The 13394-nt window shown below is 39.8% G+C and overlaps 1 protein-coding gene across 2 annotated transcripts in view; it reads left to right on the plus strand.

Annotated features, from left to right (window-relative positions):
• The window catches only part of SEC23A (SEC23 homolog A, COPII component), a 56374-nt gene that overhangs the window by 23026 nt on the left and 19954 nt on the right, over positions 1-13394 (plus strand). For both annotated transcript variants that reach the window (XM_075926896.1, XM_006117709.2), the window contains exons 10-14: positions 933-1056; positions 3588-3668; positions 5061-5150; positions 10517-10623; positions 12687-12840. In XM_075926896.1, the coding sequence (XP_075783011.1) occupies positions 933-1056; positions 3588-3668; positions 5061-5150; positions 10517-10623; positions 12687-12840 (556 nt within the window). The remainder of the gene's footprint in view (positions 1-932; positions 1057-3587; positions 3669-5060; positions 5151-10516; positions 10624-12686; positions 12841-13394) is intronic.

Below are 13394 nucleotides of genomic sequence, written 5' to 3' on the forward strand. Positions count from 1 at the left end.
ATCAAATATATTGTTAAAAACATGGATGTCTTATATTTGGTCACTCTGAGCACTGCTGAGGATAAACACTAATCATGTCTTACGCTCATTCCTTAAATGCTAATTGGATAGTTCTAAAAATACTTCACTGTTCAGTAAAAGATTTCATGGCAATGACCTTAATTTCACTTCCAGTGAGAATTGCTCAGTTTACACGCTAAAATGTATTTTGTGAGAATAGATTCAAGTTTGAAATAATTATTTATCTGAGAGAGGCAAAATGATCTGGGAAAATATCAGAATATTAGGATAAGTCAATCAATGGATACATCTCCACGAGGCAGGGTTAAAAATTAGCTGTAGTGATAAAGTACAGTATAATGTTTTCTCCAGTTGAAACTTTTGTTTTTATTAAGAGTCTGACAACCTATGACATGGTGCTCTTGTAAGAAACCTATTTACAAAGTTTCCCAGTATGCTTTATGATGAGGTAATTGAATGTAGCCCCCGTAAAGGAGATTTTGAAAATAATGTTTTGGCGTGTTTCATAGTGAACTGTTTTAACTTTAAACTTTTAGGGCATGTCTATGCTGCAGTTGGACACCCAGAGCTGGCTCATGCTTGCTGAATTGGGCTTATGGTCTTAGGCTGTGGAACTGTTTAATTACAGTGTAGATTTCCCAGCTTGGGCTGGAGCCTAGGCTCTAGGACCCCAAGGGAAGTCTACAGTGCGATTAAATTGCTCCACATCCCAGGCCCTGTAAGCCCAGGTCAGCTGGCACAGAACAGCCGCGGGTGTCTGGTTGCAGTGCAGATATATCCTTTGGTAGTTCTTTGAGAGGTAAGTGATATATATCCTGTTTGTGAAATTAATATAATAATAAACAGTCCAGATGCTTTCTAGTTGTATTTCTGTGTTTGTGACATACGTATCTTTTTGGTCTTTCACCCAGAGGTTACATGGTAATGGGAGACTCCTTCAATACATCCCTATTCAAACAAACCTTTCAGAGGGTGTTTACCAAAGATATGCAAGGGCAATTTAAAATGGGATTTGGTGGCACTTTAGAAATAAAGGTAAGAGTCACAACTTACTATGACTATTATTAGGGTCTGGTGTTGTATTCCCTCCTTCCACTTGCCCTTTGCTATTAAATTCATGTACCTGTGAGAAATTCAGAAGTTCTAACAAATCAGTTCCAATGATGTATTTGTATTAGAATAGAATGTTAGGAATCATTTAAAAAGGGAAAGAGAATAAGACAGAGAATATCTTATTGCCTCTCTATAAAACCATGGTACGCTTACATCTCAAAAAAGATATAGTATAGTAGCATTGGAAAAGGTTCAGAAAAGGGCAGCAAAAATAATTAGAGATTTAGAATGGGTCCCATATGAAGAGAGATTAAAAAGATTTAGACTTTTCAGTTTAGGAAAGAAGAGACTAAGGGGGGATATGATAGAGGTCTATAAAATCATAACTGGTATGGAAAAAGTGAATAAGGACGTTATTTACTTATTCCCATAATATAAAATCTAGGAGTCACCACATTAAATTAATAGGCAGCAGGTTTAAAACAAACCAAAGGAAGTTTTTCTTCACTCAGCACACAGTCAACCTGTGGATCTCCTTGCCAGAAGATGTGATGAAGACTGGGACTTTAACAGGATTCAAAAGGAGCTAGATAGATTCATGGAGGTTAGGTCCAGCAGTGGCTATTAGCCAGGATGGGTAGGAATGTTATCCCTAGCCTCTGTTTGTCTGTAAATGGGTGACAGGGGAGGTATCACGTGAGGATTACCTGTTGTGTTCCCTCCCTATGGAGCATCTGATATTTACCACTGTCGACAGACAGGATGCTGGACTAGATGGACCTTTGGTGTGATCTAGTATGGCCATTCTTACGATACGTTTATATGTTCTTATTGCTTGTAGTAGTGGTTCAGTAACTTTTCATTTTAAACCTTTATTTTTAGCAATTTATTATTTTATCATAAAAATCTTGAGCAAAGAATGCTTGAGATTCTGTTTCTCTTATTTGGGTAAAACAATCCTTAATCCCATTTACATGCTTGTCAGCCATGGGTACACACATCTGCACGTCATGCCTCCATGGGGGCTATCATGTGGAGTCAGGCATGGTAGTTACTTTCCTACCACATTTTGAGCATTAAGAAGAGATCCTTTTCTGTTGCCAGCTCTGGAATAAAATACTTTCTATATTCTTTCTTCCCAACCTTCCTCCCAGCATTGCACTTGTACAGTACAGGCGCTCCCCAAGTTACGACCACCTCCACTTACGACAATCTGCACTTACGACCAAAGCGGTCGTAAATTCGGATCCGAGTTACGAACGGCCATCCACGCTTATGAACAGCGCGGTTGCTATGTAACTCTATGGGATCCGAGTTACGAACACTTCAAGTTATGGACAAAGTGTTGGTCCATAACTTGTTCGTAACTCGCGGAGCGGCTGTAGAAGCTAGGACCCAATGGAAAATACAACCTGTATGCTAAATTCAGATATATACATTGATAAATGTTCTGAGAGATTTTGCTATATAACAGAAGAAACAAAATAATATGCTAGGTTCACAAATGTGAGGAAATGCGAAACACATTTTAACTAATGTGAAAAAGACGTGGTTTGCTGTAGTGGGAAGGCAAAAGGTCAGATGATTTTGTGATACCTTTCAGAGCTTGTTTGTCCCCTCCTGTATGTATGGCTTAGAAACTTGGAAGCAACTGTGACTAGGGAGAGTCCTTGGTAGCCTGTTTTCAACAGAAGTGTCTTGCTAGGACCCAGAGTTGGAGGGAAGATGAAAGGCCATTTATCAGAGATGCACACTGGAGTCCCCTAAATCCTTGAGGGTCAGGTATGGGATCCCAGGGCTTTTTCTGTTGAGTGAGGGAATGTTCCCCCATTAGGAAAATGGTGAGGTTCTTATGAACATTTCCTTTCCCCCAAACAATTTTATTATTGGAAGTAATAATCTGGCCTTCTTGTTTTGTAGGTACATAGTTGTGAATTTGGTTGAAGAACCTGGGATAAATAGGGAAGCCCAACTCTTCAGGGCACCATTGTACAGTACAACTGTATTGGAATCATTTAAATCATTAGATGTTGCTTTACCAAAGCATGTTTAGAAGATACAGACTATTAATGTAATATATTTGTACAATAACACAGCCTATCCCATAACCCCTCACTGAGCCTCATCTTATGAATACTTGAATGATAATATCTTAAGTAAAAAATGCCTTTAGTTATGTGATGTAACCATAATTTATAATCCACTTTCTGGGGCACTCAGAGGTCTGAGTCATAAAAGGTGTTTTTATATTCTATAATTAATAAATAATATAATTTCAAACTTAGAAAACTAGACATGTTGCAGAGACATGTTTGCAACTGCAGTTGGCTTTGTTTGCTGAAATAATTATATATATACTAAACATCTTACGTGTTTCAGCCACATTTTTAGAAGTGGTTATAAACTGAAATTCTAGCAGAAGAAAAGAAAAATAAATGTTTTTATTTTATCACTGTTGAATATATGAGTAAGCACAGTTCAGTATGCTACCTGTTTTTCTTTTAAATATGAAGACCTCAAGAGAAATCAAGGTTTCAGGAGCTATTGGACCCTGTGTCTCTCTCAATTCCAAAGGACCTTGTGTATCGGAAAATGTAAGTTACATTTGTTGTAAATTGGTGCAATTTTGAATTGCTAGAAGATAAGACTTAGGTTTTCTGGATTTATAAATTAATGTAATGGTAGTATTTAATTATTGGATCAAAGCCATTGTTATCAACATTTTAATATTTTTTCATGAGCAGGTTTTCAAAAATGCTTCTGACTTGTACCTCAAGACCCTCAGTCATCAGAAGGTTATATAGAGAGTCTAGGGAATTTAGTGGTTAGGTTTTTAAAAATATATCTAATGTATCTTAATTCTCTGTTTTTGGATGGACACCTGTAGTGTTGTTGTTTTTTTTCACTGTGTTCTCTGCTCTTTTATGAGACCGAAGTTCCATGAAGCCCTACATTCTGACACCCATTTATATTGTATTATGATATTGCATCAATATATGTGATATTCTATTGATATGGTATAATATTGTAAAAACACATAGTAGCATGCACAGTTCAACTACAAATATAGCAAAAATAATTATTAAACCAGTGATGGGAAATAAAAATTTAGGAAGTTTTGGTAAGTATCTAGGAGTTTATTTGACCCAGTGGAAGCTTTTATCTAGTCTCAAGACCCTCTCTTGCACAATGACCACGTCTCTCCTAAGCTAATTTTGTGCCCATTAAGTTATATCTCTGGTGTCTTTCTTAGAGGCGTTTAGTAACTTGTTATTGCCATCTGACTTTCCTGCTGCCCCATTTATGAGAGAGGGATAACACCTTTTCTTCCCTTTTCATTCCCTCCCTGTGATATCTGTCCTTCTAAATTATCTTTGGGTGCATCTACACAGCAACATCGTTTCAAAATAACTAGCATTATTTTGAAATAACTGCCTGCTGTGTAGACGCGGACTAAGTTATTTCAAAATAATGTTGAAATACTGTCAAGCTGGAGGACTTCTTACTCTGACTCTTGTAAACCATATTGTACAAGGAGTAAGGGAAGCTGGAGGAAGAATGCTCTGTTTCAGAGTAAGTGCTGTGTAGATGCTCCCAATTTTGAAATAAGCTGCACAACTGCCATAACTCAATTTGAGTAGCTTGTTTCGAGTTAATCCCTGCTATGTAGAAGCACCCTCTGTGCCATCTCTGGAGTGTGCCTTATTGCCTTCCCTATGGGCTTATTTTGCTTCGTTCTGCCCCCAGCCCTAACTGGTGCCTGTTCTTCTGCTCTTTCTGGGGGAACTGGCCTGTAGCTGCTGCTTATAGTGGCAACATCTATGCCTGTAGAAGCCAGAGAGGGAAGTGGAAAGGAAACAGTGGAAACTGTGGCCAGTAGTGATCAGATGCAAGAAATGCAAAATTTTTAATAGCGCTATATGTTTATTAATGATCAAAACAAAACATTCTTATTGTTAAAAGCATTATATATAATTTATTTACAGGAGATAGGAACAGGAGGTACATGTCAATGGAAGATCTGTGGTCTTAATCCCAATACAACCCTTGCACTGTATTTTGAAGTGGTCAATCAGGTAAGAGAGTTTTCACTCCACTTGTAATAAGCTCAAAACACGGTAGTTTTTGTTTTTATTCAGATCTTGAACAGTACATTTTATTTTTACTACTCCCTCAACCATTCCCACACAGTCTAGTGCTATCCTCAATCAAGCTTTTGAATTGGTTGGTCTCCACCCATTGAGATTTTTTGACTTTGTTTATAAATGTTACATTATGTACACCAGCGGCTAGCCCGTTTATTTAATTACAGATATCAGAAGATAGAAAAACAAATGAGTGTTTATTAGCTGTAAGATGTTTACTTTTTTATATAAAATAACTCTAGATAATTGTAAGTGTTGCAATTTAAGCTTCAATAAGCGGATAGTTTGGTGTTGAGAACAGGGCCGGCCCGAGCCATTCTGGCGCCCCGGGCGCACGGCGCATGCGTGGGCCTGTCCCTCTAGGTGCACGGGCCTGCTCCGGGGTGCACAGCGCATGCGTGGGCCTGCCTGGGGGCTCATGGCCCAGCTACCGCTGCTGGTGCAGAGCCCAGGGTGGGCCACGCCTGTCTGTGCAGGGCCCTGCGGCCGTGAGGGGAAGGGCGCTGCTGGCCAGCGCCGCGGGGATGGGGGAGGCCGGCGCTGCGGGAGCTGGGCACGCGGCACCTGAAGGCAGTTATAAGGGACGCCACATGCCCCTTACAGCTGTCATCAGGCGACCCCCATCGGTTGGCGCCCTGGGCTCGCCCAGCTCGCCCACTCCTTAGTCCGGCCCTGGTTGAGAGAGGACTTGGTATAGTAGTTGGAGGAAAAAATTTTTTTTTTCATTTACATTGCTTTTAACCAGATATATGAATATGTAGCTTTACACTGTTATGCATTTTTCTTCAGATCAGTAGAAAACAAAATACCCCCCCCAACCAAAGTAAGGTTGTAAAATCCCATTTAATTGGTTAACTGGTTAAACATTATGTTTGACTGATGGATTAAAAGGGGGTGGACAGGTGGGCTGGATGCCCCCCCCCGGCCCTTCTGTCTGTGGTGGGCCTCAGAGAGCCGGGAGCTGCTCCTGCCCCTATGAGTTAACTGGAACCAATAAGCCTCATCCTTAATGGGTGAGGCTTACTGGTTAATCATTCACATCCTGAAACCAAACAACTCCCCAATCTTTATAAAGGTTTTTAGCAAGTTTTCAGACTATTGTAAACACGCTTTAATGTGCATTATTTGATTGAATTTAGCAGTTCTAGGTTTTGATTTTCCAGTACACTGAATATTAACATATATTCTTTCCTCCCTGACTGTCCTGGGTCCTGCTCCATCCTTTAGGCATGCTCCCTCATTGAGCCACCTTTGTGGCCAGGCTCTGTGGCCACTGAAGCCCCTGCAGTTAGGTTATCTGGGCACTTGTGCACAGTGCATCGTTAGGGCTTAAGGATATGGGTTATGTCAGTGGCCAGGAGTGTTGGCTGCTATTCAACACTGTGTGGGTGGGAAGGGATGAACTCTGCAAAGACAGAGGCCAGGTCATTCCCTTCCCCCGCTCCTTCTCTCCTGTGACTGGAGGCAGCTCCTGTCCCTTCCCTCCCCCACACAGTGCTGAAAGGATGCTGCTAGCCACATTCTGGTGTGAACTCTGGCAGAAGTTGGAGGTGGGGAGAGGAGTGCATGTGACCTTGTATGCCTTCCCCATCCTCCTTGCTTTGAGAAAAGCTCCAGGTAATGGGAGAGATGGGACTGTCCCAGGAGCCCAGTCAGTCATGGAGTGTGGAGAGTGACAGGCAGGAAGGGTCAGGTTGGGTCTCCCCATGCTCCATATGAGGTAGGGTGTGGGTGTGTGTGTGTGTGTGGGGGGGGGGGGTTTAAAGTTAAGAAAATAAATTAAACAAATCCAACTGCAATAATTCTTTTTAATGGGGGCTCAGTCAAATTCATGTTACTTTGAATGTTTGTACTGTGTAGTTTTGATTGACTGCCATTGAACTCCCTTGAGTACAAGTAATTTTACCAGGTTTCCCATATTCAGCATGGAGAAATATGGTGTATCCTAGTTCCAGATGAATAAAGATTAATTTCAGTTTGCAGATAAATCTATTTTGTGCCTCCTGAGAAGAGAGAAAAAAATTCCTTATTTTTTTAATAGGCAAAAGTACAATGTTCTCTTTAAAATCATCAGTAATATTGACTCAATATGCCCATATGTAACAAACAGCACTTGTAATGGATAAATAACTCTGCATTACTAAATAGATGTTGAGAGTTTGTAAAATAATATCGTCCTTTAGTAGTAACTGAATGTATTTTTCTGTATTGCATTTTTTTTAATATGGATCGTTTTGGCTGCCAAACAGAATGTTATGGATTGGACCATAAAACTTAGGCATCTCCAATTGTGTACATTCATTTGTAAATGCCTAACATAAACAGATACTTGATGTATGCATCAGTGATTTTTGTACATACAGTAGTTAGCCAATTTCTTGCCATCTGCATGAGCAAACATCTTATTTGCATGTGTAAATGAGATGTACACAAATGGCTACCCCCGTGTAACTTTGAAAATGTGGTCCTTTGTATGAAATTCTCATCTACTATCAAACTGCTGGGTATTCTTTCATTGTACATAGAGTTTTCAAAAATCTACATTTGTTATTCCTGGTATATTTAAGTTGCTAATTATAAAAAATATTATAGATTAATGAGGAATGCTTGACACTTGAAAAAATGTAAGTTTTATTCTGCTCACCTCAGAAGAGGGATGAGGCTATGCTCCCTCAAACCATTGTGGCAAAGATTTCAAACATGACAATCTGTACCTTACACCCAGAAATAGTACGAATGAACTGAGTTACATGATGTGTGGCAATCCTCATTTTTAAAACTAAAATTAATTCGAGTGGAAAGGCATGAAAATCTTTTAGATTCAGTAAGTGGTTATAAGCATTGGAAGAATAGATTTGGTAGTCAGCTTCCATGAAATAAAAATTAAAAATAGACTTACTCAGTGATTGCTGATTTACATTTATTTTAGATTTACTTATTAAAGTTCCTGTGGAGCTAAAATGTTTTACCCTCTTGCAAAAAGTGCCAGTGTCCTGCCAATCATTATTAGAGTAACTACATTCTACCCACTCTCTCTCCCTTTATTTAAAATTGGATACATCATTCTTCACTCTACTGTCTGTAATACTGCTTTTCCTACTGAACAGCGTCATCATTCTACCTCATTTGTGGCTGCATTTCAGTGATAGGTAAAACAATTCACCCTTCATCATGAAAGGTGTCACATAAATACAGCATTAAGCCTCCGCTTTTAAAATTTGGATATCTGCCTTCATTAAGATTATTTAGATATAATTTGCCTTTCTCTTTCTGAATTTTCACTGGACAGCTACCCCCAAGAAGCTTATGTTAAAGGTGTATTATAAAAGATAGCTCAATATTTTCCAGACAAACTCTCATTAATTTTGCTTAAATATAACAAGGTAGTCTTCCATTTCTGGTTACTTTTATTTCTGTTAGGCTTGTACTACAGTACATTTGATAAATCCTAGTTTGGCAGAAAAAGGCAACCTGCTTGCTATTTTTTCCCCTTATTTACAGGATATGATGTTTTCATTGTATTTTCCCCATTTCAGCCACAACTGAATTTAATTTTAATATTCTAATGTGTGCCTGGCTCTTCCTACATTTAAACTGCAGAGCCGCAGAAGGGGTAGCTCCTTCTGAGCACTTTCCCTTATTGACTACACAATTATCCAGTTACCTGCCTCTTAACATCCTTAATACCAGAAGATACTGAGAAATGGGGAAAAGTGAAATCAGCATTAGTCAATAATCATTCTGTACATGCATCTATTTTTGTTTGTAAATCATATCTATTGCTTTGTGATTTGATAATCACTAACATCTTAAAAGCAATTAATAGTCCTCTTGCATCTTAGAGACTAACAAAATGTATAGGATCTTACACAGAAGAGTATGTAAAAATAACAATTTAATAAACTTAACATTTCTCATGATCCATTTATTGTCAGGCATATTTTAAAAACTAAAGTGATGGATACTTGTTTCAAAGGTGTAAGAGTCACACTTAATCCATGTTATGCAGTAGTGTTGTAGATGTGATGGTCTCAGGATATTAAAAAGAGAAGGTGGGAAAGGTAATATCTTTTGTTGGATCAGCTTCTGTTGGCAAGAGAGAGAAGCTTTTGAGCTTACAGAATTATGTATATCACTAAATTATATACTGTACTGTGACTCTATTGACCTGGGCTTTGAAATTTCAGTTTAAATCAGTAATCCATTTCCTATGATACTGCTGTAAATTATTGTTCAGCATTTTTGCTACTTATGGTTTAAGGGACAGGGACAGATAAGTGTATGTTATTTGTGATTTTATTATCAATTGTTTTTAACCCTTTTGGGATTATAAAAATAGAATTGCTTTAACTCCTTTAAAGCAATAATCCCTTAGTGTAGAGAATATAGTACCATTAAGAAATTATTCATATCAGACATTGATTCACTGTGTTGTGCTTTACAATGGTAACATTTATAAGCAACACTAAAGATGACTTCACTAAAGATGCCTGTTCTATTCACTCCCTCTGGGGCACCTGTCATTGGCCACTGTTGGAAGACAAGATACTGGGCTAGGTGGACCTTGGTTTGACCCAGTATGACCTTTCGTATGTTCCTGTATCTTTCAGGAATGTAAATATTTGTGTAGTTTAACTAGTTTAAAAATAATATTGAATCTATGTATTTTACAATAGTTTTTCCTCAGGAAACTGATGAAGTCTTCAATATTGCCATGTCCAAACCTGTCAAGTCCAAGTCCAAAGTCACACACACCTTTAAGCAAAATCACCTGATATTGTGAGACTTGCCATAAAATCATGAGAGTTGGTAGTATATCCTCCTTCCAAATCTTCCCCTGGCTCCCATCACTATGCACCAAAAGCTATCAAGTGTATAAAATGAACAAAAAGGGGAAAATACTGCTTTTTCTCCAACATCTTTCCATTATAGTAATCTTGTCTGTTATTGGTAGGTTAAAAAACAATCACACTGAAATGTGATTTTTCAAATCAACAGCATCTCTTTAAAACTGCAGCTGGCATGATGGCTTTTGGAATGTAGCACTTTCTCCATTAGATTATTGTAATTTTAAAGTTAGATACATTTAAGACTTAAATGTATAGATCAATGAATTGAGTTCACTGGATTATATTTTTATCCACAAGATATATGCTGAGCATATTAAATGTATTGAAGTAGCTGTTTTCTTATTTCTAAATTCAGAATGAATTTTGGCAGTGATAGGAATCATGGTATGATTATGCCTCACAATCTTAGTGAGATTTTGTTAATTTATTTTTTTTTATTAAACATAGCACAATGCTCCAATTCCTCAAGGTGGACGTGGTGCAATCCAGTTTGTGACTCAGTATCAGCATTCAAGTGGACAGAGACGTATCAGAGTAACCACAGTTGCCAGAAAGTAAGCTTTAATTGTGATGAATTAATTTAGAAATAGGTTGATACACATCTATTGCATTTAAAATAGTAGTGTTCAGTTATTAATCAATTGAATGCTTTTGGGTGTACAGTGCACATGGCAACAGTGCCTCTGAGACTGTGTATTGTATTTTGTATGAAGAGCTATAGGGTAGTCATTTCCAAAAAGCTTCAGGGTTGACTGGAAATGCTCTGAAATGACCCATGTCCTTGCAGATGAAGCAAGAATCTCTGGATAATATTGTTTTACTTGTGGTCACTCTAGATGATCATAATGGTCCCTTTTTTAATCTAAAAATCAATTGTTATATACCAGGGGCAGGGAAGGATTCCCAGGCATCACAGCGTGGAGTTAGGCAAGTAGGGTTGGATCCAGCCTGCAGGCTCTGCCTGGCTGGGGGAGGAAGGGGCTGCATGCACTGCTGCTCTTCCTTCCCTCTGGCTGGGGAAACAGCAGCATAGAGAAGTGCTCACCTGGAGGCTTTCTCCAGCTGCTCCCATTGATACCTGAGAGTGGCAGAGAGTGTGGTACCATATGTGTCCATGGGGAGTTGCACAGGCAAGCTCTCCCCTCCTGCCTGGATCCTCACCCTTTTCTTCCTCCCCTCCTCCTGCCCAGACCTCACACTCCCATTCTGCTTCTGCATGCTCTCTATTGCCCAGCCCCTCCTATCTCCAGCCTGCTCCTGCACCTTTGTAGATTTTATGCCCCCCCCCAGGCTCTGGAACGTGAGGGGAGTAAGGAGAGTGTCTTTTTTTTTCTGTTCAGTCGGAAGCCACGTCAGTGAGGTGTGTGGGGGGGGGGGGGGGGAGTGTATGTCTCATTGGCCCCCAACCAATTTTTCTGTGGATCCATAGTCCTCGACCCAGAAAAGTTTCCCCACCCCCATTATATATACCATTGCTCCTCTACTACCAGAACTCTGACCACAGTTTCATAGGTTCAATTAGTGTCACAATTAGCTTGCTTAGAAAATGGAGGTTAAACATTAAGAAGCATGTTACAACACTGAGTGATGTTTTCTTTAGTACTGAGCAGTCCATTACATGCTTAATTTGATGGTAGATTCTTCTTATCCAAAGAGGTGTCACTGTTGGTATGAGTCCCAAGTTGACTCTCAATGATTATATTATGCAGGTTAAATCTCTATAATTTCGACTCTTTGGGAAAAGCCGGGGGCCTGTGCTCAGCAACTCCTCCCTCTCTTTCCTGGAGCTTCTGGAGTGCTGCCAATAGCTTATTTGCAGCCTTCAAGCTCAGGGAGGGAAGGAGAGAGAGGGGCAGGGACTGGGGACACTTGGGGGAAGAGGCGGGACGGTTGTGGAGCCATGTGGCCGGGGCTGGGAGAGGAGCCCTAGGTGTTGGTCATAGGGCTATGCAGTCGTTCTGCCTCTTTCCCTGAGTGCCCTCCCCATCCCCATCCTTTGATGCTGGTTCCTTTGCTACAGCCAGAGTACAGCCCTGCAGCCGGCGGCAGGAGAGGGGCTGGCACTGACCTCCCTGGTCCAGCAAATTCCCTGGATTGGGACCAGTCAGGTCCTAAGAGTGGTGAACCAGGGAGGTTCAACATGTATTTAATTAAAATCTCGATACTCAAGAGAAAAACAAGCATTGTATGCATACAGTACACTCATTCCTCACAAACCGCAACTGGCCAAAATTAAGGCTCAGAATGACACACAGACCCAGGATGAGTGCACAAAGAAAGTATTATTGCAGGAACCAAAATGTGTGATTAATTTTTCAGGTTAACAATTTCTATAACCTTCTTTTCATAATTAAGTGTTTTTTATGTAAATGGTTATTATAATAATAGTGACATCATATTGTGTTTTGTGAGTGGAGATGTATTTTGATTCAGAATTAGGAGAACGGGTCATTGAGAAGTAAAGAATCCACCTTAAAAAAGATCTTGGAATTCCAACATGGGCTTGTCTGTTATGATCTTCCTACACGATAGTATCTGCCTTAATTTTAATAGAATATCATGAGTTTGGATGAGTTTTACTTCAGTTATAGTAAAAATGATTGCTTTACTTTTACAGCTGGGCAGATGCTCAGACACAGATCCAGAACATTGCTGCTTCTTTTGACCAAGAGGCAGCTGCCATTCTTATGGCTAGATTGGCAGTTTATAGGGCAGAGACAGAAGAAGGACCTGATGTACTTAGGTGGCTGGACAGACAGCTGATACGATTGGTAAGATCAGGCCAAAAGTGTTAACTCAGCTTTTTTCTCTCCAAGCTTCCATTGTTAAACAATTTGAATATCCAGTAGTAATCTGTAAATACTATACACAGAGAGACTGAATACCACCAAGAATGCATTGCTAACCAAGATTTTCTATCAAATGATAAATACTTTAATTATTTATAACTAGTATACAAATACCAGTGTTCAACACTCAGCATAGAGTCTCTGCTATGAAGCTGCCAAGTATCAAGAAGTTTAAAATAAGAATAAAGATCTGGCTCTGGGGAGTACAAATTTCAAGATGGATGGGGATGGAGAGAAAGAGGAAAAGAATGGTGAGAGCTCCAGCTGGGGAAGCAATCTCCAGGGTGGGGCCCAAAATGAGGATTTCAGGGTACAGCAGGAGGGTCTGGGCAAGGGGTATAGGGAGGTAGATAGAGCAGTGGGGTGCAGGCTCTGGGAGGAAACTCGGGGTTGGAGTGCAGAAAAGGGTGCAGTGTGCGTGCTCTGGGAGGGAATTTGGGTATGGAAGAGGGTTCTGACCTGGGGTAAGGGGTAGG

The sequence above is a fragment of the Pelodiscus sinensis genome, chromosome 4 (assembly GCF_049634645.1).
Source record: "Pelodiscus sinensis isolate JC-2024 chromosome 4, ASM4963464v1, whole genome shotgun sequence".
Lineage (NCBI taxonomy): Eukaryota > Metazoa > Chordata > Testudines > Trionychidae > Pelodiscus > Pelodiscus sinensis.